The sequence below is a fragment of the Cyphellophora attinorum genome, assembly GCF_001299255.1.
Source record: "Cyphellophora attinorum strain CBS 131958 chromosome Unknown Contig12, whole genome shotgun sequence".
Taxonomy (NCBI): Eukaryota; Fungi; Ascomycota; class Eurotiomycetes; order Chaetothyriales; family Cyphellophoraceae; genus Cyphellophora; species Cyphellophora attinorum.
Window position 1 is genome coordinate 278,469 of NW_017253240.1, and position 25,793 is coordinate 304,261.

Here is a 25,793-nt window from a genome sequence, read left to right on the forward strand (position 1 = left end):
TCGCACCCTCAGTAAACATAAGGTTCAATGAGGGCTGTCAACTTCGAACCCCACGGCGTTTTATGTGCGGATTTGAAACAGAATTCACGATCAGGAATATATAACCATGGCAACTGAAATGCCAACTAGGCGAGGCTGATTATGAGCCTTGCCGAATAACAGCGGAGATAGCATCGACGACGATGGCAAAGCGGGCATCGTCAGGCTGACGATCTCGCCAAGAAGAGGCAGGCGACTTTTGCTATGCACAGTTTGTATTGTGGCGGTTCACGAACGCATCGAATTGGGCTGTCTGTGTGCTGACTTGATACTGGTCTAGTCAGTCCTGGTGGTGGATCGAGCATGCCTGACGACCTCCGCACAGACGACGATTACCGCACAGACTGAACCGGCACTCACAACAACCCACCCAGTCCATCGATCTGAGAATGAGCCAATTTCCTACAGCTCTCAGTATTATCTGATCTAGAAGCCAAGACATAGTAAGCGTGCGGTAGATGGTGATCTGTCGAACAGTCTGATGCTTTGTTCTCGGCACAACCCGAATAGATGCATACGCAGTTCGGCAATGCACGGACCGTCTTGGTATATTGCACTGTCCGCCCACCCCATTCCTCCTGATCAACACAAATCAAAACAGTACTGCAACCTCAAATACCCGATGCTCGTTCCCAGTCGGATGCCTTCCCTGTTCATCACGACTACCGACACGGCTGCGTACCACAACACGCGCAACAACACCGACCTTTGACACTCGTTTGACCACCGAATCACCCAACCAATACACTCGAATCGACGACCCGCGCAGTAATAATTCAACAACCGAACACCAACACAATGAAGCTCTCCATCCTCACCACGACCGTTCTACCCATCCTCGCCGCAGCGCTATGCAACCACACCGCATCTGATGGAGTCGGCCTCGCGCCAGTCAACGGCTCTTGCGGCAACTCCACCATTCACATTGGGGAGACTGGTATTTGCGGTGGATACGGAGCTGTATGCACAACTAATAGCGACTGCACGAACGCCAACTGGTGCTGCAGCAATGAATGCGTAGGCACTTGCAGTGTCTATGGTGTTCAGCATCCCGGCAACGGAACCACTTCGCCTGTGGGACAATACAACGGTACATTCAACCCGGTCCAGGTCTATACCGGTGATGCATCAAGTATGGGCATGAACATGGGCCTTGCAATTGGCTTTGCTGCCTTGTTCGTTGAGATGATCTGAGTATGGCATGGGTGATGCTGCTGAAAGTGTAGTGTATCTGGGACTTCTGTTTTGGGGATTTCAGGCTTGATTAGTGAACGGAAGGGGGAGTTCTTCTCGCTTATATCCTTCAGATCTATTTCCATAGAATATAAGAGAGCTTCGTTGATGTGTTTGTTTACAGGCTACTGCGACAATTGCGGCCCCTTGTCAACCTCAGTACGCGGGTTCCCGTCGACCTCAGCGCGAAGGCCTTGGCGTCAGAGCACACTTCCCTTTTGTCTTCTCTTCATCTAGCTCCTTCCGTTCGAACCTCTTTCGCGCCCTGTCACCTACATCCTACTATCAGTCGTATCGAGACGCATCGTCCTTGGCGGTCTGCTGCTTCGGCAGCGACCGAAGACGCCTCAGCAAGTCTAGGGAGCGAGTCGCTACCGAGCTCTATCAGATCAGCGTATACACACTCGCACGCGCCCTGCTTGGTACGGGTAAGGTCTGAATAGCTATCCGAGCGATCATCTGGCATCTACCAAATGTCAGTTGATACTGAAAGGACGTCCGGGACCTGGCTGATTGTGTGAATGTGCGGCCAGCGGCTGGTGGAGGCCCTGATCGGCTTTGAGACATAATGCACACGGGAAATGCAAGCCTTATCTGCATCGGCCGAGCGCGCATCGATCGTCTTCAAAAGGACATGCCTGAGTCGTCGCTGTACCTGCATGTTCGTGACAAAGCAAACTCGACCCCAAACAAGATGCTTGGCTCTCGACATTGGACTGTATACACATGCCTTGGGCCATGTCTCGTTGCCTGGTATATTCCGGACGACACTTGGAGCTGAAATGGTCGGGTCATCCTAGGCGGCACCACCTCGGGCTTCTGAATCAAGCAATTATTCGCCCACTATCATACCACCCACCACCAGTCTTGGAAATGCCGCATCAAGCATCTTACATAAGACGCGCATTGAACCGCCGTTGAGGTCGTCACTGCGCCAGGCTTTTCTGCTCGCGTGGATTAAGCTGGGTTGTCATTTTGTCCGAGCGGCGGATATGTCAACTTTCTACACTTACTCAAATGGTCAAAGAACTGTCGATCGACGTTTTGTCAGGAAAATCGCTGGAACCAATGAGCGTTCGACGTTTGTCAGTGGGATTTCGAAACTTTGTCGCATGTTGGGCCCTTATTATTGCGAACTGCGATCTCGAATGCGATCGGGCGCCTCTTTTCACTGAACACCACACCAACTTATGATGATATCTAGTACACGCGTACGAGCTCTCGGATGTATGCCCGCGATGGAATGGAAGCGAACGGCTTGGCCGACGGTGCGATCGTATGCGGGCATGGGTCACCTACCAAGACACCGGACACTTACCACGATGCTCCACCGTGCTGTAACAGGGACACCCACTGTTGCCTCGTTAGGCGAGCCACGGTATCTATTATCTCCCGAATGATATCAAAAAGTTGCTGACGGTGGATAACATCGTTTGCGTGATGGAAGGAGCCTGCTTTGGAACATGCCGAGGCCATATCTGAAGGGCATGTCCCATATCCAGACTACTGACATCTAGTTGGCTTTTGGACTCCTTGAAACCATCCTGAGCGTCAACGAGATTTCTCACTTCAAGATGGCAGTCGCGACCGCTCTGCTCATACTCCCGCTCCTCCTGCTTGGGCGCATCTTGTGGGAAGTCACCTACAACCTCTTCTTCCACCCACTGCGACACCTGCCCGGACCAATCCTATGGCGCGCTTCGAGATTCCATTTTCATGGTCCCGTCTGAGAGGCAACAATCACAGATCGCTCCTCGCCATCCACAAGAAATACGGTGATCGGGTCCGTGTAGCGCCCTCCATCGTCTCCCACACCACCGGAGATATCTGGAAGGATGCCTACGGCCACGTCAAGGGCAATGCCGAGTTTCCCAAAGACACCGCCTTCGTGCCGTACAATGGCGTGCATGGAATACTCACCGCGGATCGGACTGACCATCGACGCTTTCGACACTTGTTCTCGCATGCTTTCTCCCAACAGGGCCTGCTCTCGCAGGAAGCTAGGGTGCAGGGCCATATCGATGGGTTCATCGAGCAAATGAAGACTCGTGCTGGGAAGGAGCCATTGAACATGGTTGAGTGGTTCAACTGGCTGACATTCGATATCATTGCCGACATGTCTTTTGGGCAGTCATTCGAGTGTGTGGAGAAGATGGAGACACATCCGTGGGTTGTGGGTATCCTGCAAGGTGTCAAGGCCGCTGTCTGGTTCACCGTTCTGGGAAGGTACGGTCTGCTGGGTTTCCTCTTCAAGATACTCCCACAGAAGCTACTAGATGCGAGAAGGACGAATTATGAATACGTCTCGGCTAAGTTGGACACTCGGATCGAACACGCGGGCGATATTCGAGGCGACCTATTGGATACGGTATTGCAGAAGCCACTGGATGACCCGGAGAAGGCAAGTCTGTTGCCGCCAGAGCAGAGATATCTCAATGAGGAAGAGCTTAAGTCGATTTGTGGAAATTTCGTCCTGGCAGGAAGTGAGACAACAGCTACACTGTTGTCTGGCGCTATCTTCCTGCTCCTGACCCACCCACGAGTACATGAAAAGTTGGTCAAGGAGCTTCGGGAGACGTTCCCGACATCAGAGTCCATTACTATCGCCGCTGCAAACGACAAGTCGCCGTTCCTACTGCAGGTGTTAAATGAATGCCTTCGAGTATATCCGCCAGTGCCATTCATCTTCCCCCGGAGCGTTCCCGCAGGCGGCGCGACGATATCGGGACACTTCTATCCAGAGGGCACCCAAATGGCGACTTGTGCGATGGCGGCGAACTTTGTTGAGTCAAACTTCGCGAGGCCGAATGAATTCCTGCCAGAGAGGTGGCTCCCGAAGGATCAGCGGCCTAAGGAGTTTCAGAATGATAACGCGAATGGATCATTCCAGCCGTTCAGTACCGGGCCAAGGAATTGTATCGGCAGGAATCTGGCGTATGCTGAGCAAAGGGTGACGCTGGCGAAATTTCTCTGGAATTTTGACTTGAGCATTCCTAAGGGGGTCTCGGGCTGGGAGAAGTGGATTCAAGAGATGGATGTATTCATTCTGTGGGAGAAGAATCCGTTAATGGTTGATGTGAAGGTGCGGAAGGGTATTTGAGGGAGGACCCGCTAAAGATGCAGATCGGACTACCTTGGATTCATAAGGTGCATTCGCGTATCTAGTCGCTGGCGGACGAACGCTTTAATGATGTGATGTGCTGTGCTTACCTGGAAGAGACGAGACATGCCAGCGATGATGCAGAGAGAAGTGACGGACCATGGTAGAGGTAAAGACAGGAAGGAAAAGGGGTCTCAGCAAATAAGAAATGACCTTGACGCAAGTCGTTAATGAAATCGATACAGAAACTATAAAACCTAGCATAAAATTCGTTCCTTCGTGGGCTGGTGCACCGAGAGTCGTTTCTCAGAGGATATATGTGAAGCCCAGAGCCTGGTCACCCTCCTTGCCATTTTCGGTGGCTCCCTCAGCGATCATCTTGGCCTTCTTGTTGTTGCGATATCTGAGCAAAAGCCAGCATGCAGCATACAGAAATCCGGCGACGATTGTGAGACCGGCGGAAATCGCGTTGCCGGGCACGTAGCGAGGACCTTGGTTGGTCGGATAGAGCTGACCGGAAACAAGGTTTGAGACGTTGGCCAAACTGTATGCGAAGGGCTGGCCGATGGCGCGCTTGCTGTCTGGTGCCAAGTTCGTGGTGATCCATGTGACGGCCAAGGTCGAGATTGGGTAGAGACCTGGAATACGTGTTAGAACGGCGTGAGAGACTTGGATTGGGAGGAAGCTTACCAACGACGAGCACGAACATGCCTGCATAGCCGACGTCTGGGTTCTTGGAGAAGACACACATCAGATAGCCGGCTGCTACGGGCACGCAGCAGGAGACGATGAAAGCGCCGCGTTTCTTGAGCTTGTCGGAGTAATAGACCTGGATGCTCAGCGAGATGGCGCCCAGAACGAAGACCGGAATAGTCATGTAGTTGACCTTCAACGACGCGAAGCCAAGACCCTGGATGATGGTGGGCAGAAACACTCCTGCGATCCTTGTCAGCCATGTCTTGGGGGAGGGGCACAAAAGAACAACTTACCAAATCCGTTGATTGCAACGCTGCTCGTGAAGAAAGCAATACCGAGCATCCAGACGAAAGGATCCGTGAGAGCAGGCTTGATCCATTTCTTCTCGAACTTCTCTTCGCCGCGAATGAGGTAGTCACGTTCGGTCTTCAAGCGCATCGTCTCCTTCTCCTCTTCACTCAGAAACCATGCCTCCTCGACTTTGCCCGGGAGGAAGAACAAGCCAACACCACAGATAACCACCGTGATGCCGAACTCGATGATGAAGAGCCATCTCCAAGCAGCGAAGCCATGGCGGTCACCCATAGTCTGGACGGCGTATGCGAACAGCCCTCCAAAAGCACCGGAGATACACTGGGCGATATTGGTCGTCATGATTCGCTTGCCAGCGAGCTCGCGGGGATAGATGGTGGAGAAGAGGAAGGCGAATGACTGAGCAAGGCCGGCTTCGGCAGCATTGAGCAGCATGCGGCACGCAATGACCTGACCATAGGTTTGAACGAACGCAGTGCCGAGTGTGCAGATAGACCAGAGGACGAAGGCAGTACCGATTGCCTTCTTAGCACCCCATCGTCGAGTAGCAAGCACCCAAGGCACTTCGAACAGAACGGTGCAGACCGAGGAAAGCGTTTGTATGTTGCCAAATTGGCCGCTCTTGAGGCCGATGTCCTCGTCGAAGCCGAAGACGCGGGCATTGCCGAGATTGTTGCGATCCAGTGTAGACAGCACCAGGTAGATGACCGAGACCGGAACAACGTAGATATCGAACTTCCTGCGCACGGCCGCTTCTCGAGCGGGCTCGATGTAGATGGTGGTATGGGTGCCGACATCATGGTCGAGCGACTGGCTGTCGATCACGGATTCTTTCGCCATCTCCTTTTCCATTGCTGACTTGTGAGTTGGGAGTTGAGTGATTGCTGGGAAAGTCGAGGCGATGGAGATGACTTGATGATGATCTTCCTTCCATGAGAGTGTCCATGTTGGCCATCTATATAGACGGACAAACTGGCTCGTTACAAGCCTCGTGATAAGTGTCGATGAAGGTCGATGTTAGTGTCTGCTATCGGCGAGAACGGTCCACGGGTGGCTGTAAAGCTCGCCAATCAGCAGCAGCCGATCCTTATCTGCAGCCCTCGGGGCACTATCGAAACTGTTATATCGGCATTTCCCAGGCGTCCTTCCCCGGACTCATTATCTCCAACCTCAATATAACGCGATTGCTGTCGGAGGATGTCCGATCACATGAACAAGAACATGTATGAGGTTCGACGAGCTGCTATCAAAGGCGGCGGAAGTGCGTGTCAGAGGTAAGCCGATGCTCGTGATCAGTAGATGCGAAAGAAGTCTTATCATCACCAACAGGTGTCGTCGGAGGAAGCAGAAGGTAGCGGAACCCAACAATTGCTTGTGTCAGTAGCTCACATCGCGACCGCTGTCACAGTGCGATCAGAAATATCCTCAGTGTTCAAATTGTGCGAGTGCTGGTGCGGAGTGTCTCACGTATCATTCCGGCAAACAGGCAAATGTGAGGCCTGCACACAGCGAAGTATCTCAACGACTCTACTGACTCGAAAAGATTCCACGTGATTATGTCACGAACTTGGAAGACGAGATAGCCCAACTCACCAAGGAGGTCGAGCAACTTCGACAACAAAATCATCGGAGCCCTGTCACCGTAGGGACGGCAGAATCCGGTGTTACGACAGCCAACGACACCAACAATCTTTCTGCAGGACCACGTCCGGAGTCAGACGAAAGTTCTCCGGTGCTACAGCACTTAGTCGCCAGCGCTCAAGACGTTGTGGTTCAGCCGGGCAATCAATCACGGTATCTTGGTCATAGCAGCGGCATCGCCTTCGCCAAGATGGTTATGGCAACAATTCATGTGGACCGAAACCCCGTCCCAACTTCCCAGCAGCAACTATTCCAGGACGCTCCCACTGGTTTGACCACTCCGGCTTCTCTCCCACCTCGCTCTGCTGCAGATCACTTAGTCGAGGTTTACTTTCAGTACCGCACGCCGCACCTACCAATACTCAGCCGCACGCAAGTCATCGACGCCATTGACAGCGCTTACGCATCCCAGGATGGAGGTCGAGCAGTCGCTACTGCAGCAGAGATGAACATGTTCGTGACCTATATGGTGTTTGCAATTGCACTTGTCGATGTGCCCTATCTATCGGGTCGGTCTAGCCAGAGTGACGGATGTTTCCGTTCTGCACTTCTCTGGGTTGAACGTCTCTTGACGTATTCAAAGAGCGAATTACAGACTTTGCGCGTCGTGCTTCTGTTGACACAGTTCGTGGCTTTGTCACCTGCGCAGGGCAGCCTGTGGCATCTGACCGGATTTGCACTGCGGTTGTGCATCGACATAGGCTTGCATTGGGAAACGGACACTCAGGCTTCAAATGTGGATGCACAGCTTCTGGACGACCGCAGGCGATTATGGCATTCAACGTATCATTTCGACCGACTTATGAGCGTGACTCTCGGCCGACCTCCAGGTATCCTGGACGAGAGCATTCGAGTGCAGCTTCCGAATCCCTGGATCAATTCACGCGACGACCTCTCACAATCAGAAGCCAATGACTACGATATCTACACGCAGCGCGCTCATAATCATTTGTTCAAACTAGCACAGCTCGAGTCCGAAATTATTCATGTCCAGCACAGCCAAACGTGGAGCTTCAAGCTTGCACATCCACGTCCTAACTGGAATGCATGGTTACAAGATGTGAAGCCTCGACTGCAAGAGTGGTACGCTACTATTCCCGAACCCAGCAAAGCTCATCCTCAGTCTATCTTTGCTTTCAAATCCCACTGGCAAGTGCTGTATAACAACACAATTTTGCTACTGTCCCGTCCGAATTTGACCCTCTCATTTCAGGCGGCAGACCAGCTGCTCAGCTCGTTCGACGCCGCAACGAGGGTCATCGATGGTCTGAAGGACCTTCAGCGAGAAGGTCGTGTTGAGATGTTATGGAAATCAGTGCATCACCTGTTCATGGCTGGGTTGGTCGTCATCTATGGACTATGGCGCAGCAAGGAGATCCGTGATCAAATCCCTGTGGGCAAAAGCATCAACACGCTTCAGACCTGCACAGCGACGCTATCAGCAATGGCTGAGACTTTCAAGGGTGCATCGGGTTGTCGCAATGCGTTTGAGTCATTGTCTTCCACGACTATCGACTGGCTCGTCGAGAAAGACATCGAAGAGATACCCAACAATCGTCTGGAGTTCGAAAGTCAAGTGAGGGAAGTCATGGGGCATTTGAGGTCGACGTTTGATGATCGAAATTCTGGCATGGGTCAGATTGACACCGAGTACACGTCGGCTTTTGCAGCTGGTGAGAACTTTGACCTTAGCGAGTTGCTCAATGCCGCCGCGCAATGGCCGGATCTTGGGGAGCTTGATTTTGTGATGGGAGGGCAAGGAGGCGAGGTAGTTGCGGCACTTTGATTGTGATCGTGGTTTGAGCTTCTGCGTGTAAGTAGGCATATCAGACAGGTTGGTATTTCAGCAGCCCAGCTAGTCGATAGGCAGGTTTGCAAGATTGGTCGACAAACTTACCATGTCTGGTCTCGGACGGGTTGACAGCTCCTTGAAATCGGATTTTCGGCAGACCGGGTGTCACGCCTCGGAGCTCAAGTCAATCCGATTGACACGTGTTCAAGCCTACATGTTGTGTGTACACAGGTTGTTGCGGCTCTATACGTGCATTCTACGTAGTCGCGGCAGTGACGCATCATCAGAGTAATTGCGCGCAGACGATGAATTCATTTGCTTCGGGATCCGGTAGAATCGCAGGTTGATATGAGTTCCGCTACTCGACACGTGGTTCTCCAATGGTAGCATGTATATTTCCTGCTCATTATGTATATTTCCTGCTCATTCGAGTCTACACACTGCTCTACAGCGCTATAGACTCATTCTCCGCCGCTTTCGCGGGACCATCGTCCACAATGCTGTTATACTGCAACGGCTCCGGGACGAACCGGGCATCTCGAAGACCCTTTTGCCATCTGTCAAACGCCTCGCGAGGAATGACAGGCGACTTCCACATACCATTCTTTCTGAACGAATTGACCACGTCAATTGCGACTTCGACGGGCACCTTCGGAAACAGCTCTGCCAACTCATCCCTGAACTCGCTTGCATCTCTCGCTAGCACCCACTTGATAGCCTCACATAGCCCTAGGCAGAAACGCTTCTGCATGTCTAGTATTTCTGGCGTGATGGTTGCGGTCTCCCGGTAGTACACACTCCATGGCACCTCGCCCTGCGTGACCATCTCCATCGCGATCGACAGATTCGGGTTTCCCTCTACAAGCGCCCTTGCAGATAAATAGTCGGTGACCAAAAAATCTCCCATGCCACCCTCGAAAAGCGTTCCCAACATCTTGCCATCAAGATCCTGCACGAAGTCCACATCACGAGGATCAACGCCATTCTCGCGCAGCAACATCTTGAACCACAGCCCGACGCTGGCGCCGCCGATCGACTTCATCAGCACGGTCTTGCCGACGACATCCTTCTTGAGGTCGAATTTGTGCGCTCGATCAGTCCGACGCAGTAAGGCCAAAGGGCACCGATTGGCAATCTGCGCAAAGACGGTGTAGTCATGAGGCACGCGGTTGCGGTACATGGAGGGCACCCAGATGCCGCCGAGTGCCATATGCGCCGAGCCGTCGGCTAGGGCGTCGAGTACACCGTCCCAAGGGGTAGGGATCGTGGTCACTACATTGAGATTTTGCTTTGCGAAGAATGCGTGCCGTTGGGCGATGTACTGTGGTAGGTAATTGATGTTGTAGCCGGTGGCTGTAAGGTGGAAGGTCTGCATGACTGGGGTTTTGGTCTGTTTAGGCGAGCAATTGATCCGCTGTGCAATTGTGAACGGATACTTGACGCGTCTCAGCTTCGCGTTTGGATGATGGTGGTCCTGACATTTGGTGGTTGGGCTCCCGGACTTGCTCTATATGCATACTTTCTGCGTCGCTGGAGCGACACTGATAGAGGATACGTTGATAGCATGACTCGGGATATTGCGATGAACGCGCCTACATGAACTGTGAAACGTCCCCAGTCGAAAACGGGCAGCTTCGCAAAACCCCGAAAATTTTGATAAGTGGTCTATACGTCAGATTATTCCGACGGACGGAATAATCCGCTATCAGCATACACCAGTATTGTGCGAACCCTATGCCATGTCGAGTTGTGGTCTGGAAGACCCTTGGTGTTGATATTGTTGGTTGCGTATTGACCAGAGTATGTTTCTGCTGCCGGATAGCAAAATAAACAAGACAAGCCACCAGCCGCTCGTGAAAAAGTTGATGGGTAGAGAAATCTCGAGGAATTCATGGTGCCGAGCCATGCCTCGGGAGGTTTTTCCAGCAGGCGCTGCCTCGCCCTCACTTCGCTTCCGTGGCTGCGAGATTGTTAGCAATGCATGACTGAGAAGGCTGCAACATACAGGAGACGTGATACTGACGGGAGGTACCGCTCCCACCACCACCTTCGCCGTGCCCATCGCGGTCGCCTCCTCCTGCACCCCTGTCATCGTCCTTCTTCGCCTCGTCGGCGCAGCCCCCCACCGCCAGAATCACTAGCAAGCCGTTGTGCCAAACGACGTTGGCGACGATTCTCCCGGCTACCTCGACCACCGCCCCTACGACCAACGCCTTGACCGGCACGCACAGCACCGCCAACGCTCGGCCTAATACCCATAGATTCCTGTGAAATATTAGTACGGTATCAAGCTGCGTAGGGCAGAAGCTTACCAGGAATTGCAGCATCGCTGCCGTCATATTGCGGGCAAGCGTCGCCCGCTCGCACGCTTCCTGGGTGTGCTATAAGACTGATTAGCACCTCCACACGGTACTGATGGTGCCTACTGACGCCGAAGCCGCCGCAAAAGCCGCGTCTGCGGCTTCTGGCAGCTCGACGACCTCCACAACTGCCACGACCTCTTTCGCCCCCGCCACGTCTGCCATCACCAGCGTTACCGTCTCGAGCACCACCGGCCGGGTCCTTACTGCCGCCGTCGACTCCGGGAGCAAGGTTGGCTTCTGTTCTGCGTATGTGTCAGCATGAGCACCAAGTCTTGTCATCGTGCGTAGCATCGTGGGAGAGCAGTCGAAATGGTGGTGGACGTATGATCTTCCAAGAGTCTGTCTCGAACGCAAGTGCCCGAAGGAAGGCGTGTTCTCGCTGGGTGGACATCGAAGACCGACGAGTGCGGCTCGTAGGTGCGTACGGACGGAAGGAGGCTTACGTTGTTGCCTAGAAGCACGATAATCAGCAATCTCTCGAACCGCGCGGGTGCCGTCAGGAGCGCGATACGCACCATTTTTGTCGACGAAGAGAGGAAGGAAAGAGACTATTGCAAAAGGATTGGGTAGATTTGATCCATCCAGGGTGCTCCTTCCGTTATTGTTGCTGCAAAGCTTAGTTGAAGGCATTCGCCTACGGTGTTTGCTGTGAGGAAGGCACGGATGGTCCTGGATTGCTAAGCTGTACAAAACAATGCCGCAGGCACGAACAAGATCAACACTGCGAGCGTAGTAGGTTTCGGGGAGTCCTTCCTCGATGTGATGTTAGTTCGTGCATCTACCTCCTCGAATGCCATGTCCATCTCTTCGTCTGCGACACTAGCATGTGTAGCTGATGTAGATACTGCTGCTCAAGAGCCTGAGGCGACCATTACTTTGCTGGGCCTGGAATCTGCAGAATGTGCAACGAGAGATATCGCCAGAGAACATTTCATCGTCGTGCGCTGCTCGCGTTCCGACGCCATACAATTCTGTCAATGCGCAAGCGAACAGCGAAGTAGCGAGATCTTGGGGCGGAGCACTACCTACTTGAGTACGCTGCTGTCGCTTGATTATCGGGCAGCGACAAGAATGGTGTTGACGAATCTGTGGGCACACCAAAGCACGACTCACACGTTTTGACCGGCCCCGGAGATGCCTGTACGCAAGCCGACACAAGCCTCATCTGGAGCATAAAGTTGTTCCAGGAGACACCGTACAATTGCTTACCGTGAAGTTCGTGTCCACTGAACGACGCGAGCTGGAGTCGACGGCGTGGCCCGCTGCTCGTATAGCAACATCGTATGAATCAGAACGCATGGCACGTGTACTTCGTAAATCTGCGGTCCCGCACAGATCATTTCATCCTGACTCAGATCTCAGTACCCATCGCGAAGAGGAAAGTCAACGACCGGTGAACTCCTGAGCAGAGAGCTCCGATATTTGGTGGAGTTTGCGCACAGAGAGTCATGTAGTGAAGACGAATTTCGTTGTTTGAATAATCTCTTGCCAGTGAAGTGTAATTTGCTCCAGGCCAGTGTCGTCATGTCACGTGTTCATTGAGAAGGCGCTATCCCAATAATGGTATAGCGCCTTTTCGAAAAACACAAGAACTTCTCTCTGTCGTCCAAACCTCTTACCGACCTCCAGCTCTCTTGTACGTGTTGAATCTACTCCCACATTTCAGAATCTTGTACTGACGATGACTTCAGTGCCTTTTGGCTTAGATCGTACGTTCCACGCCACCCTCTACACACTGTCCAGCTTGCTAACAACCGCACAGAAGTGTAGTATCTGTTCTTTTCGTAAGCAGCCTTCGAATCGACCCTTTCCGACCACGATGCTAACACACAACCAGAGTTTAATCTCTGAAATATTCCTACGGGAATACCAATTGATTGTATGCCAATCCCGCACGTCTCGCACGTCTCGGCGCAAGCTAACGAAGAACGTAGAATCTCATTTTTGGCATCTCGTTGTCGTGTCCTCTGTGCTTGCGCATGACACTTCGACACCGTGTCCGAGGTCTTACACTGCCACCTTGTGATGCGAAACCTTTTCATCAATCATCCTGCTTGTCAGGATCTTGGGGAAGAGACAGTCAATACATTCATGTTGTATTAGCGACACCGACCATCTCTTCATCCCCTTCTGCTTGTCTGCTGGCGATAGGAATTCGAACACATGAAGCTCTGTTGTGCGATGCCAAGCCTGTACATTCTCACGACACGTAAGCCATCAACGGCAGGAGTTGTGGTTGTTCTCTACGTAGAGGCCTGAGCTCAGGTCCTCGTGCATGCTGTCCCTTCGAAGAAAATCTCGTCGAGCCCAAAATGATGCGAACTGCCTATCGTGTCTCTCGAGGTGCCTAGAAGCTCAGCTCCCCGCACCAGCCGCGCTCGGACGCGCCAGGTCGCGTACATCGGACAATGTTTACAGTCTTGACCTTGCGAATTGAATAGCAACACGAGGAGCTTGCTATTTAAGTGTTGTAGACGGGCTACATAACAGCAAAACTCAACGAACGCAGACTCGGGCACGACAGGAGGTGCCGCAGACCGAAGAAGCTGCGTGTCTGGCACCAGAGCCACCTGAATACAATCACAAGCTAAACACAGACCTGACTCCGGGCGATTAGTGCATCAGCAACGACCAGCGTTCCCTCCCGCACCAGCTAATCATGCCCTGCTGCCCACGGGTGTCCCTGTCGTCGCCAACAAGACCACAAAGAAGATCAAAGAAAATGCCACACAAAGCCTCTTTGGCGGCAAAGCCCCATTGTGCTACCGCCTCAGCGATGCATGCTATATCAAATGCCCTCGAAGCGATCCTCACCTCCGGCAGCGGTCTCCTGCAGCCATGTCGTGCTACATGTCAGTCTTTGACGAGGTCCCTAAGCTTGCACTCGTTCTGCTCCTCATCCTGTGGTTCCTCATCGTGCGATATCATCGCTCTGACCAGAAAATGCAGACACAAATCCAGTCAATTTGGTCGTACATTCTCGGCTGGTACGAGGAAATCGCTGACAGCGACATTGCAGAGCAAGGAAATCCATCGACTGAGCAGAACGGCATGGGGACGGCTACCACACACAGCTACGAATTATTCTACACCGACCGCAGTCTCTGGACCCGACTCCTGTGCCGGACTCTACTCGAGGACGAACGTCAACGGCTTGAAACAGGTAGGCTGCCAGACTTCGAGCATCTAATTCGCAGTCTTTTCTGGCAGACCCTGTTCGCAGTGGGCTATTCAAGCTCCAACAAACCACGCTTCAACGATTTGTATGCAGACTGGATATGGCACATGGTAGCTACCGAGGAACAATTGTTGCGAAGACGCAAGCGAATACTGTTCCTGGCGCCAAAGGCTCCTCGACAGAGCTATTGCGTATCGATATTCTACACGAACAACACAGTACGTCGGACTCTGCCAAGGCGAGCTGAAGAATTCGAACACGCAGCAGTAGCAGATGACGACGGGGCAAGCCAATCCAGCGGTTCGATCCTTGACGACGGCACGGACGCATCCTCATGCTCAACGGCAATGACCGAGCTCACTATTACGGTTACTGACAGATCTTGCGCAGAGGGTGCCACATCTACACTACAAGACACAGAAGAGGAAAATCGGTCAAAAGACCACCAAATCGGTCGCTCCGATGGGGACTATTTCGACATCTTGTGCCACGACATCGGGCTTGCTCTTGACCGTATGGTGCCTCCCGTCACGGATGCGGATCTCGATTGTAGTCCAGCTACAGCAATGCCTCGAGAGCTCTTCCCAATCATCGACGATGCTCTTGTCGATAGCATTCAGGCACGACAACAGAGCTGTGTCTCGCCCGAAACCTCGCCGGCCAAAAGCGTAGCTCGGACGGTTCGTGCTTGCGAATGCATACAGTGCTCACTCACAAAATCAGGTGTCTACATGCTCGATAACGAGACCTCGATAGATGACATGCTGTTTGACATGGAGCCCCAGACGCCTCTGCATCCGATGACCGCGCCCTGAGGCTCTGGCGTACGTCCGTTTGTCATCCAGACAGTCCAACAACGTCTCAAACTTGCCGAGACTTTGAGAGCCCGAACGCGTTAAACGCAGCTCCATGTACGTGGTCGCTACCTCAACCAGGTAAGTCGACGAACGATGAGAATCACGAGTCGACCTAGCTGAAGGGACGTCTTGTGTGCACAAAGCGAAGCCGGTCCAACGTTTCGGCCAGGTAAGTCAGCAGTGAGGCATGTCTGAACACCAATGAACGGTGTACGAGACATGATCTGAGTGCAAGGAGTCCACCCGACTTCTAGATCCCCTCAACAGGGTGCTCGTTGATTCCCAAGCGCACACTGAACGGTGTGCCAATGGGTTCGGACGAGCTCCACTAATCACATGCTAGCGTTGTGTAACATTCACGCGTCTGACCGCGTTCTTACTCAATTCGGCCTAGATTTCGATTTTGAGACCAGGATCAGAGCCCAAATGTTCCTCGTTGCAGGTAGGTCGTTGTGTCTCGGCCGTCTCAGTCGACATCCTCAGCAGCTCAATATAAACAGTCTCAGCCCATCTCATCTCTTCTTTGTCTTCCTCAATCTGTCTTATTCCATTCCGAGACACATCCTCACAAGCGTTCCTGCTGCCTGCAACGAGCCCAGTAATGAACGTCTAGAACAACTCTGCCAGAGGTCAGAGAAAGCACAAAACCGTGGCCAGATCCGCGTTACCTGCATCTTTTCATCAACACCTCTCACACCATCAATCGACTCATATCATCATTCCACAGCATCAACCACAAACCAAGCACAGCACAAAGACACACCCCTTTAAGACTCCACGAGCAAGCTCACAAGAGTCCCATCCAAAAAGAGCACTTTCACACCAAACGCAACATCTCAACACATTCAACATGCCCGAACAAATCAACAACCCGAGTGGCAACACCCAAGGTCACAACTTCCCGAAGAACTACGGTCCCTCCAAGCCGAACGGACCGTACGTACAGACGAGAGCGCAGACCGATAGAGTCGTTGCTGAGAATCCGAGTCTCGGTCCGGTCATCAAGGAGCATTACGACAACGGCTTATGGCATAGGAAGTAACAAGGCCGAGGTGGTTGTCGACTGGACGCGAGATGAGCGGAAGATGAGCTCATAGGTGTGCTTGCTAGCAGATGTTCAACCAGGTGGACAAGTCGATTGCAGGTGGAAGGGACGACGGCCAATCGAGGTAGTGGAAGAATCGCATGGCGCAGGAAGCTAGCACAGTTGATTTAGTGATCTCGGATAGATAGTCAAATATCACAGTGACATGCATATTCCCTCCTCCATCAACTGTGTTTCCCCCTATCTGCCTTGTTGCCTTGTTGCCTTGCCGGCGCCTCTGCACAGGATGAACGACATTTGTGGTTAGCATGCGCGATCTCAATAACCACAATGCCACCAATAAAGCGCCTCTCGTGCCTGCAAAAGGCAGCATCATCTCATCTTTGTCCCATTGTTATCCCCACCATAAATCTCCATGACCGTTTTGATGCCGCCTCTCGAACCAGAGTCTGCATTCTCAGAATAACTCGAATGTCTGCAATGAAGGGTTTCCTGACACCACGAACCCCTGACGCAGTATCCCAGCTTCCGAATGCCAGCGAAATGTTATCCACAACGGACCTCAAACAAAATCTCAAAGCCTTCAACTTCTTCTCGGTATTCGACCCTCATCTCCCACCACCAGTCAGTCAGCCCACTCCTATCAGCCACCACATGCGCAAGATCCGAGACACCACTCTCAAGCGCTATAAGCGCTACCTCGCAATCGCAGCGCTTTTCACCACAACCATCCTCTTCATCGTCGGGGCATTCTGGCTTCTAGTCGGCAACAAAGCCACCGCAGCGCATACGCCGGGCTTCCTGTTGCCGTTCATACTGCTCATGGTGGGTGCGAAGATCTTTGTGCCGTTTTTAGTAGTGTTCTCGGTTGGGAGATCGGGAGCTGAGGTATGATGCGGTCGAAGGTTTTCCGGAGTGGAGTAGGAAACGATTCGAGAGGGAGGAAAGCTTTGAAATGTTGGTGATAAGGAATCAGCCTGGAAGCGAAGACATCAGGAGGGATGAGAGTGTCCAGCAGATCAGGGAAATCCAGGACAAGGTTTATAGATTATACACAATACCACTTGAGTAAATGCTGAAGTTGAAGGCATTGTCTAGGGTGACAGCATCTGAGCCCAGTGAGCTTTCGTGTGCACGGCGGAGCTAGGGAATGACAGCCGTACAGCTCCCTCTCTTGGTGCTCCCAAGATTGGCGTCCCTGGTGACGCTGGGTAAACAGTAGACAGAACAACTTCACTTGATGCCAAGCTGAGCCAGTAATAGATTGAACCAGTGAAACGCGACCTCGAAACCGGACTCGTTCTTAGACCTTCATATTCTGCACCAGTGTCAGTAGTAGTCCACACCCGCGAAGACAGCAGTCCAAGATGCCAGAACACTCTCCCAACCCATCATCTGGCGTGATCGGCAGAGCTGTCGACAGCTTCAATGCTGAGAAGGCGACAGCAACAGCATCAAAGGCGCCACGGTACTTTAAGTCGGAGGAAGAATTTTGTGCTCATGCAGAAGATTTCGCTAAAATCAAGTCAAGACCAGTGTCCTTCGCGCCGCTGGAAAATCCGGACCTCGAGTTCCCCACCAATCCAGACTTACCCAAGTTCACACAGGTACCGGTGATCATCCGCGTATACGTCCTTCAAGCCTTTAAAACTGCCAACGCGTATCTCGACAAAGCGAACGAGGGTGGTGAGAAAGAGAATGCGAAGGCCTTGGAGCAAGAACTCATCAGTCATGTCGACAAATTGCCGCCATGGATTGATCCCACAGAAGATGAAGCTGATGCTGGCGACCCTGCGAAGCCCGAAGTACCACAACCCGACAAGATGGATAAGCTCACGGACGAAGTTCTCGGCGGTGTGCTCGGGATCGCTGTCATTGGCATCGTCCAGCTTACGATCCTCGGTCTGCCGTCAGTGGTCTTCAGTCTGACGATGGCGGTGCTCGCCTTGGGCTCCTGGACCAGTCAGCGAATGCGTGCGAAGGAACGTCCTACAGTGAGCTGCACAGAGGAAGCTGCGACCGACAAAGCCGAAGCAGTCACAGCCGACCAGATCATCCATAAAGCTCACACTCACCTGCTCAACTGTCAGCTCATATACCATCGCTACCGCGCGACCATCCTGGCAACGTCTTTCGCGAACCTCGACGCAACCTGCTCGGAAGTGCTCGGCGCAAAAATCCAGCTAGAGGCAGAGAAGCGCCGACTCTTCAGACAAGTCCAAAGTCGCAGCACTCAGCTTAGTGCCTCCCTCGACGCCCAGAAGCAGCTAGAGATCGAAGTCCAACAACTCCGAGCCCAGCAGATCGAGACCGAACGACTTCTTACACCAGAGCTTCGCGACCAGATCAAGCTACACTGACCCTAGCCGAAGTGATCAAAATGAAGGAAGAACTCACCATCCAGGCACAGCAAATCGAAAAGACCCAGACCGAAGCTGAAGAGAAGTTCGAAGAAGCCGCGACACAACGCGATCTCTACGAGGGACTCAAGCTCAAGCAGGACGAGATCAACAAGCTCGAATGCAAGCGATGGACCCAGATTCGTACTCTTGCCGTGAAAGAGTCTCAAGACAAGTACGATGCCATCCGCAAGAAGGAGGAAGATGAAATTGCCGCGACCGTCAAAGCTCGTAGGGCAGCAGACCAGACCAGCGAGGCCGGAGACTTGATATTGAAGGGTGAGAAGTTTACCTACCGCAAAGGTTTCCAGATGGCGCCAGGCTGCCCGAGAATGACTGCAGCAGAGCGCTGGGAGGCGAAGAAGAAGGAAGACAAGCAGCAGCAATGGGCTCTCGTGCTGAAGAATCGTGACAATGGTGGTATTGCGGAGATCGACGAGCAACTGGAGAAGGACCTCGAGGCGGAGATCGAGAAAAAAGGTCGTGCGCCGGCGCTGCAAGCTGCGAGGAGAGGCATGACCATCCTGTTGCTCAAGGAGAAGAAGCCTGCAGTGATTGAGGAGACTGGAGTGGTCGAGGAGCCTGAAGCAGTCGAGGTCATCCAAGATGCAGACTCCCGAAGTGAGCTGTCACAGCCATCCACCGTAACGGAGCCAACCTCCACTGAAGGTGGATGCGAAATCAAATGAGGGCGATATGCGTCGAGCTGGATATGATGTCGATTTGGAAGATTCTTGACACGAATGCTGCCTCATGTGCCATCAGTGTGACAGCTTGGAACAAAGATTGACCAGGGTGTCCTTCATAGATAGCTTGAAAGAATGAAGCCTTCATCAAAGGTCGCGTTTCTTCAAGCGGAGAGGTGAAGTTTGGCTTGGCCTACGTCATAAGCTAACAAAATTCACACAGTTACCTGCAAGTCCATCAACATTCAGTCCTACCCCATTACCTAAGTATCTGCCTGCAGAACCTCTCCAGAGGTCGGGCCCAAGATACTGCATGTGACACGCAATGCATCGTCTGGTCACTGTGTGCACTGTTCATTTGCGGCTTCCTTCTAGCCATGCAAGTAGGTAGGTTGGTCGTTGCAAGATCACGAGCCGGGAGTGTCGCAGAACTACCACTGTCAAGCGAGTTGATTCGAGCGTGCTGTCCAAGATTCGAACCGTGGAAGCATCAACGGTGAGCAGTGGACCTCTGTGAGCGCGCCTCTGCGTTTTCACGGTTCGTGTTCAGGCTCTACGATAGCAACCACGCCACAACTCCCTCAGATCTGCCTGACAGCCCAGCAGACACTATCCCAGTCCAGCGCAAGGCCAATCCATCACACGGCATCCGGAGGAGCCATTATCGCTTCGTCACCCCAGTTTTACCTCCCTTCAAAAGCACAGGCTGTGTTCAAATACTAGTTCGTCAGAAAAGGGCCAGAAAGATGCAGCGCCGAGGCTCTGGCGCTGGTCTCACTCATTGGAGGCGTTGCAGGTCTTCGACATTAATTCTGGTTCTGCCTATCCATGCTAATTGATGGCTTGCTAGACATTACAATGATTGGACCTCCATCGAGTCCGCCTCGAGTGACGTTCAGCTGCCCAGACCGCCATTCGTACACTGACTAGAGTCAACCTCGTGTTAAAGCCTCAGCTCGAATACGATGTCCACAACCTTACCAGTAACGGTCGGCCGATGTATAAAGCATCGAGTGAACATTCTCTATGCTTTGCTGTCTATCTCTCAGCGTCCATCCATCTGCCATCGCAGTCCAAGGTCACTCACCTTCGCTAATTATCTCTACCCGATCATCTTTTTAGCGTGCACAAAGTGTCTACCACTACCAACCATGGCACGCAACCGCTCCGGCCTCGACGCTGCATCCCCAAACGCTCACCGTAAGACATCCGCAACGAAGACTACAGAGCCCATTCGGCTCACGGCTCCCTCTACCAACCTCCCAACCCCAGTCCTCCTCGCAGACAGCACAACATACACGACCCACGTTCGAGTCTTTATCCAGTCCACCGGCGATGACTCCGGCTCTGAGTGCGAACTCACTGGGTGGATCTCCTTTCCCGGCACCGGCCTAATTCTCAACTACAATGTCGACCTTCCCATCATTACTAATTTCTCCGCCGAAAACAATGGCCTCGGACGGCTCATCGCAGAGTACACTGGCCAACAGGCTGGATCGCCCGCGCCATTTCAGGCATTCTGTGACGAAGATGATGTGGGTGGGTTGGATCATATCATGGGTGTGGTGATGGACTGGACGAGACCGGAGAATAAGGGATTTGCCGATGGCGGTGTGTGGGAGTGGAGGGGTTGGAGGAATAGTGAGGATAACAGGTATATTGCGAATTTGTGGTGGCAGGTTAGTCCTGGGTGGGTCTGAGGGCGAAAGCATGGGAGACTGGGATCTGTCTCGTTTCCACCCTGGTCTACTTGCCTAGCTTTTCCAACGCCACGACCACCTCACTCGTCGACGCCGACCCACCAAATAACCTCAATGCATGTAGCGCAGCCAGATGATCTGCCTCCGTACACGTCCACGTTGCATCACTCACAACAGTAACATGATAGTCCATTTGATATGCGTCTCTCGCAGTCGACTCAACACATACATCCGTTCCCACTCCCGTCATGATCAGATGATTGACACCGCGCTCCTTCAAGATCTTGTGCAAATCACACGTTCCCAGGAAAGCAGAGTTCCTGTTCTTGTCGATAACTTCCTCTCCGGCTCCTGGCCTAAGCTCATCGATCATCTCCGCATCCCATGACCCGCGTAGCAAGCCTGCTAGTCTCTCGACCGAGTCGCCGCGGTCATGGGGCCGGCGGTTGGAGTAGTCGGCGTTGTAAGCTGTCCTCACAAAGAAAACTGGCATGTTGGCGGCGTGAAAGGCCGAGCGGAGCCGGTTGATGTGCGGGATAATGGCTGCTGGATCGGTTGTTATGCCCATCTTTGCGAAACTGCCGTCCGTGTGGCAGAAGCCGTTCTGCATGTCGATTATCACCAGGGCTGGGGCAGAATCGAGTTCGATCATCTTGGCGCAACGTGGTTCCCTTCGAAAGCGAGGTGAGCGGTTCTTTGGTGATGAGGCGCTAAGAGAGAGGGGAATGGGCTGTGGGAACACAAATATTGCTCTTGGATGCTATAAGTGTCTCGGTTTGAGGTCACTTACGGACCTGGAGGGCTCAAGGCAGGTCATATTTCGGAATGGCCCACGCGCCGCTGTCATTGCTTGAACAGGATTTTCCGAATGGCTTACCCGTCGTACTCTTTCTTGAAGTCACATGCCTTCGTCTGCTTGAGCGTGCGTAGTCAAAGCCCGCTAGTGCTGTCCGCCGGTACAAGCGCTCGCAACGGCCGGAACACGCTAGCCATTTCGTCTTTCCAGAGAAGATCACATGCTTCCTTCGAGGTTCTCTTGACTCATTGCGACGCAGATCCCGTCGTCCAACACGAATGAAGCTGACACTGCAAGCGACAGGTAAAGCTGTATGGACAAACTTGATTCTTGGACGAGGGAGGCAAGAAAAGCTATCGCACAGACGTGTCGTTTTCGTGCTGACCAGGTAGCTGTAAGGGGTCAATCGCGAGTGGGGCAACACCCCGCGAAACACGCCGGCTACTTCTTTCATTTCCTTTTGCGAGATGCTGACGACCTCAAGTCTCGCCCACTACTATAGAGCTTCTATGTGTCACCGTGCTTGCGCGGCGTTGGGACCTGAGCGCAGCTACAGGTTGTCCATTGCGCCGATACGCTATGGCGCGGTGGTCAATGTTTCAGCGGCGACAACTCCTAACATGCAAGTATGTCGTTACTTCAGTCCATATGGCTCTTCATCTGTGAGACCATCGAAGGCTTCCGTGAACTTCACTTCCGTCGTACGCAACCGAAGTATCGGCCCTTACCAGAGTATGTGCAGCGATTTGAGATCAAAGGTCCAGGAGGACCATTGGAGTTGCTCGTGTTTGAGCCGGCAGCACCTGACCCAGCAGCGACGCCGGTGCTCTTCCAGCACGGAGGCTTGGCCATGCTTCTGTCTGGCTCGAGTGGATGGGCTACCTTAGAGAGTCCTACGGAGCATGCACTTACTCGATATCTGCACGCGGACACGGCGCGAGCTACATGCCAAGCAGCTGGTTTCGCATGGTCTGGTTGACAAAGCACGACGACATCGCCAACGACCTGCTTACCGCGATCTCCGCTGTGCAAAGACGAGAAGGCACCAGTCCCATTCTCGTCGGTCACAGCGCAGGAGGAGAGCTTTGTCAGTATGTGCTCGCTCGGGCCTGGGCGAAGACTCCTGCTCTCGGTTTTATTGGGCACGTACCTCACTTCGGGATCGCACCTGTGTTTTCGAACTGGGGTAGACACGATCCATTGATATACCTGCGTGGGATGCTCGATATGCAGCACCCGAAGTCCAATCTATCGACTGTCCGACTTATGCACAACGCCTTCTTTGGCCCAGACATGCCTATCGAAAGAACCCGAGACTTTGCGAGATGGTCTGCCGATTACGAGGCAATGCAGTGCCTATAGGCTGTCTCGGCACAAAGAAGAGTGGCCAGGCTTTCTGGCTAGATGCAAGAGACATTGTACAGCATATCGAGAATTCGGTCCGCGACAGTGTGTTGATGTTGTTCGGATCTGAAGACATGATGATGTCTGGCACCTCAACTCGCTGCGTGGCCGAGTACCGGTCAGCTCTGGATCAACTGAAATCGAAGTCGACTGTGCGCTTTGTTGAGATCGCCAGGGCTGGACACCATGTTCAAAATGACGTGCAGTGGAGGGAAGCCGCAGAGGCTTTGCTGAATTGGCTCAGACAGGTCTGCTGACTTCTGACGCCGGGCGCCCGATTGTGATTACTTTCCAAAACATGTGTATCGGATTGCCTGAAGCTGGATCGTAAGACCGAAAACTTCTTTGTCGCATGTCTGAGAAGTCTCAGGCGGTCTCAGACACGTCCTGCTATGTCGATGGTGACTCAAGGATAATAAATATGCTCATCGTGATCAATCTCAAAGGCAAATCTGTAAGTCAACGGCTGAAAGTGTTCCAAAATCAGCATCATTATCATGGCAATCGCCGACCAGCAACAAAGCATGTCATCTACCAAGCGCCCTTCAACAATGGCCTCCATAGGCAACGTCTCTCGTGAGAATGCCTCTCTACAGGGTGAAGCAAAAGCTGGCACGCCGCACATCGACTCAGCTTTTGCAACGAAAGGATATCCCACTAAGGATAAGCAGATCAACCGCATGCTGAGTGCTCTCCGGGAGGAACACAAGACTGCGGGACGCGCTTTGAGGAAGCTTCAAGACGACATTGATGGTCTCGGTCATGAGGAGGACAGTCGAATTCGCCAGCTTGACGAGCTCAAAGCAAAGCAAATCGAACTGAAGGAGAAAGAGTCTGAGCTTCAAGATTACATGAGGCGTACTTCGTCAGACATAGTAGGATTACAAGCAGTCCGGCGGCGGCTGGTGCAGGTCGAGAACGACACGGACACGCGCATTACAACTAGAACCAGGAAGTCATTTGGCAGACTTTTCGGTCGCCTCTTCCACAAGCAGCACGTGATAGAGTCCATCGATAACAGCATTCCTGTTCCCACTCTTTCGTCGACAACATGCACCGCTCAGGACATTGCCTTCGGTTCAAACAAGCGCATCGAGGAAGCCATTCAAGACATGTATCCAGATCAGGAAGCCAATCCGAATCCTCAACATGAGCATGGAGCCAATTATTCTCGGGCACCGACATTGGTCCAGCGAGCGCTGAGCAGATGTACGTTCGAGAGGTCGTCAAATGTTCCATACCCAACAACTGCGGTCTCAGCTGATGTGTTGTCCTCGTCGTCGCCTAGCGTTCCACGCGTCGCGATGACTAGGCTAATGAGCCGCCGAATCAAGCGCAAGCCCCTCCCCATCACGAGCGACCTTAACATCACTTTCGATCCCATGCACCTTGATCCCATCGCCATCGACCTGCCGCATCAAGACAGCTACACACCGCTCTTCGTGGATGGCAAGATCCCTTTGGTGTGCGAGAATCACGCGCCGGCCCAGCTCAGCACCCTGACCGCTCTAGCTGTCACTCCAGTCAGCCCCTTTAGCCCGCATCCACCATATGTCTACATTCGAGATTCGCCTGTATCGCCTGCGTCACCAGACATGCCAGTCGCTTTTGATGCCGTCGCCAGCCAGCAAGGCTTAAGCTCAGCAAGCTCCGCCACCGTCGTCTCCCAGACCGAAAAGGAGGCTCTTCCTTGCTATCTCCAAAATCCTCGCGGCCCTGTCTTCGACACTTGGAGCGCGAATATCGACCTCATGAACGAGAAGATTGCGCAGCCCCAGATTTGCGCCACTGTCCATAAGCCAAACCAGTGTATTTGTACTCCTCCTTTTCCTTCCCTCACTCCTGCCAATAATTCCCCCCGGAAGCTCTGGAAGTGGAAACGCAAGTGCCCAACCTGCGACATGGCCCTCTGCAAATCCTGCACCAAGTCACGGAAGCGAGCACAGGTCCACAACACGAGCAAGCGCGTGCAGCGCAAATTGCAGCGACAGTGGGACAGGGAGAACTTGTGGAAGATGGTGGCTCCTGGAGACGACAACGGTCCATTATCTGCAACAGAGGACAGAGACAATTGCCTGTGTCACATGTACGAGGGAAGCGGAGGGAGATTCGTAGCACCTTTCTTGCACGGGAGACTGGCGGCGGCGCGAAAGCGAGCTGGTAGAGATGACGAGTCTTCGTTGGGGTGTGAGGATCCATGGCCGGGAATGGAATCGGAGGACGGTTTGGTGAGCTGGCAAGCAGGTGATGAGAAGAAGGCAACGTTGCATCCCTCCACGCTGACCAGCATGGCCAATCTCGACCTACCGGAATAAAGGGCGATGAAAGGAGGCGCAAGAGCTGCTTGTGCAAGTGATGGAGTATAACAAGGGTGCTCGGGATCTTCTCATACGCATCCTCGACCGTCGTTGGAAGCAGGCGAATCGACGCTTTCCTAGGCGCGAAACTGTTTTGAAGGGTCGATAGATACTCTCCATCGCTTAATGCAGCCATAAATAGGTTTGGTGATCTATCTGGAGTGACTTCGCTTTTAGACGGTCAGTATGTCGTCA

The 25,793-nt window shown here is 52.9% G+C and overlaps 14 protein-coding genes across 14 annotated transcripts; 10 read left to right on the plus strand and 4 right to left on the minus strand.

The window, feature by feature from the left end:
* Positions 1–837: 837 nt before the first annotated feature.
* AB675_7549 (uncharacterized protein) lies at positions 838–1,233 on the plus strand (the record flags this gene model as incomplete). The annotated part of the gene is made up of 1 exon (XM_018147926.1): positions 838–1,233. The coding sequence occupies one exon, from the start codon at positions 838–840 to the stop codon at positions 1,231–1,233; it is 396 nt and encodes a 131-aa protein (XP_018000305.1).
* A 1,729-nt stretch (positions 1,234–2,962) lies between these two features.
* Positions 2,963–4,372, plus strand: AB675_7550 (putative sterigmatocystin biosynthesis monooxygenase stcF; the record flags this gene model as incomplete). Its single annotated transcript, XM_018147928.1, has 1 exon — positions 2,963–4,372. One exon carries the CDS (start codon positions 2,963–2,965, stop codon positions 4,370–4,372), a length of 1,410 nt encoding a protein of 469 aa, XP_018000494.1.
* A 306-nt stretch (positions 4,373–4,678) lies between these two features.
* Positions 4,679–6,232, minus strand: AB675_7551 (putative transporter; the record flags this gene model as incomplete). The annotated part of the gene is made up of 3 exons (XM_018147929.1): positions 4,679–5,010; positions 5,063–5,308; positions 5,362–6,232. The coding sequence occupies 3 exons, from the start codon at positions 6,230–6,232 to the stop codon at positions 4,679–4,681; spliced, it is 1,449 nt and encodes a 482-aa protein (XP_018000549.1).
* A 345-nt stretch (positions 6,233–6,577) lies between these two features.
* On the plus strand, positions 6,578–8,807 carry AB675_7552 (Positive regulator of purine utilization; the record flags this gene model as incomplete). The annotated part of the gene is made up of 4 exons (XM_018147930.1): positions 6,578–6,654; positions 6,710–6,731; positions 6,789–6,872; positions 6,924–8,807. 4 exons carry the CDS (start codon positions 6,578–6,580, stop codon positions 8,805–8,807), a joined length of 2,067 nt encoding a protein of 688 aa, XP_018000404.1.
* Positions 8,808–9,258: 451 nt separating this feature from the next.
* On the minus strand, positions 9,259–10,188 carry AB675_7553 (putative binding protein YtlA; the record flags this gene model as incomplete). Its single annotated transcript, XM_018147931.1, has 1 exon — positions 9,259–10,188. One exon carries the CDS (start codon positions 10,186–10,188, stop codon positions 9,259–9,261), a length of 930 nt encoding a protein of 309 aa, XP_018000459.1.
* Positions 10,189–10,756: 568 nt separating this feature from the next.
* Positions 10,757–11,694, minus strand: AB675_7554 (uncharacterized protein; the record flags this gene model as incomplete). Its single annotated transcript, XM_018147932.1, has 6 exons — positions 10,757–10,773; positions 10,819–10,950; positions 11,000–11,078; positions 11,126–11,194; positions 11,240–11,413; positions 11,620–11,694. The coding sequence occupies 6 exons, from the start codon at positions 11,692–11,694 to the stop codon at positions 10,757–10,759; spliced, it is 546 nt and encodes a 181-aa protein (XP_018000317.1).
* Positions 11,695–14,014: 2,320 nt separating this feature from the next.
* AB675_7555 (uncharacterized protein) lies at positions 14,015–15,169 on the plus strand (the record flags this gene model as incomplete). The annotated part of the gene is made up of 1 exon (XM_018147933.1): positions 14,015–15,169. One exon carries the CDS (start codon positions 14,015–14,017, stop codon positions 15,167–15,169), a length of 1,155 nt encoding a protein of 384 aa, XP_018000363.1.
* Positions 15,170–16,061: 892 nt separating this feature from the next.
* On the plus strand, positions 16,062–16,253 carry AB675_7556 (uncharacterized protein; the record flags this gene model as incomplete). The annotated part of the gene is made up of 2 exons (XM_018147934.1): positions 16,062–16,147; positions 16,199–16,253. The coding sequence occupies 2 exons, from the start codon at positions 16,062–16,064 to the stop codon at positions 16,251–16,253; spliced, it is 141 nt and encodes a 46-aa protein (XP_018000211.1).
* A 483-nt stretch (positions 16,254–16,736) lies between these two features.
* Positions 16,737–17,150, plus strand: AB675_7557 (uncharacterized protein; the record flags this gene model as incomplete). Its single annotated transcript, XM_018147935.1, has 1 exon — positions 16,737–17,150. The coding sequence occupies one exon, from the start codon at positions 16,737–16,739 to the stop codon at positions 17,148–17,150; it is 414 nt and encodes a 137-aa protein (XP_018000267.1).
* A 473-nt stretch (positions 17,151–17,623) lies between these two features.
* On the plus strand, positions 17,624–18,616 carry AB675_7558 (uncharacterized protein; the record flags this gene model as incomplete). Its single annotated transcript, XM_018147936.1, has 1 exon — positions 17,624–18,616. One exon carries the CDS (start codon positions 17,624–17,626, stop codon positions 18,614–18,616), a length of 993 nt encoding a protein of 330 aa, XP_018000498.1.
* A 20-nt stretch (positions 18,617–18,636) lies between these two features.
* Positions 18,637–19,344, plus strand: AB675_7559 (uncharacterized protein; the record flags this gene model as incomplete). The annotated part of the gene is made up of 1 exon (XM_018147937.1): positions 18,637–19,344. One exon carries the CDS (start codon positions 18,637–18,639, stop codon positions 19,342–19,344), a length of 708 nt encoding a protein of 235 aa, XP_018000554.1.
* A 1,148-nt stretch (positions 19,345–20,492) lies between these two features.
* Positions 20,493–21,041, plus strand: AB675_7560 (uncharacterized protein; the record flags this gene model as incomplete). Its single annotated transcript, XM_018147939.1, has 1 exon — positions 20,493–21,041. One exon carries the CDS (start codon positions 20,493–20,495, stop codon positions 21,039–21,041), a length of 549 nt encoding a protein of 182 aa, XP_018000422.1.
* Positions 21,042–21,087: 46 nt separating this feature from the next.
* AB675_7561 (Peroxyureidoacrylate/ureidoacrylate amidohydrolase RutB) lies at positions 21,088–21,693 on the minus strand (the record flags this gene model as incomplete). The annotated part of the gene is made up of 1 exon (XM_018147940.1): positions 21,088–21,693. One exon carries the CDS (start codon positions 21,691–21,693, stop codon positions 21,088–21,090), a length of 606 nt encoding a protein of 201 aa, XP_018000370.1.
* Positions 21,694–23,792: 2,099 nt separating this feature from the next.
* On the plus strand, positions 23,793–25,556 carry AB675_7562 (uncharacterized protein; the record flags this gene model as incomplete). The annotated part of the gene is made up of 1 exon (XM_018147941.1): positions 23,793–25,556. The coding sequence occupies one exon, from the start codon at positions 23,793–23,795 to the stop codon at positions 25,554–25,556; it is 1,764 nt and encodes a 587-aa protein (XP_018000329.1).
* Positions 25,557–25,793: the final 237 nt, after the last annotated feature.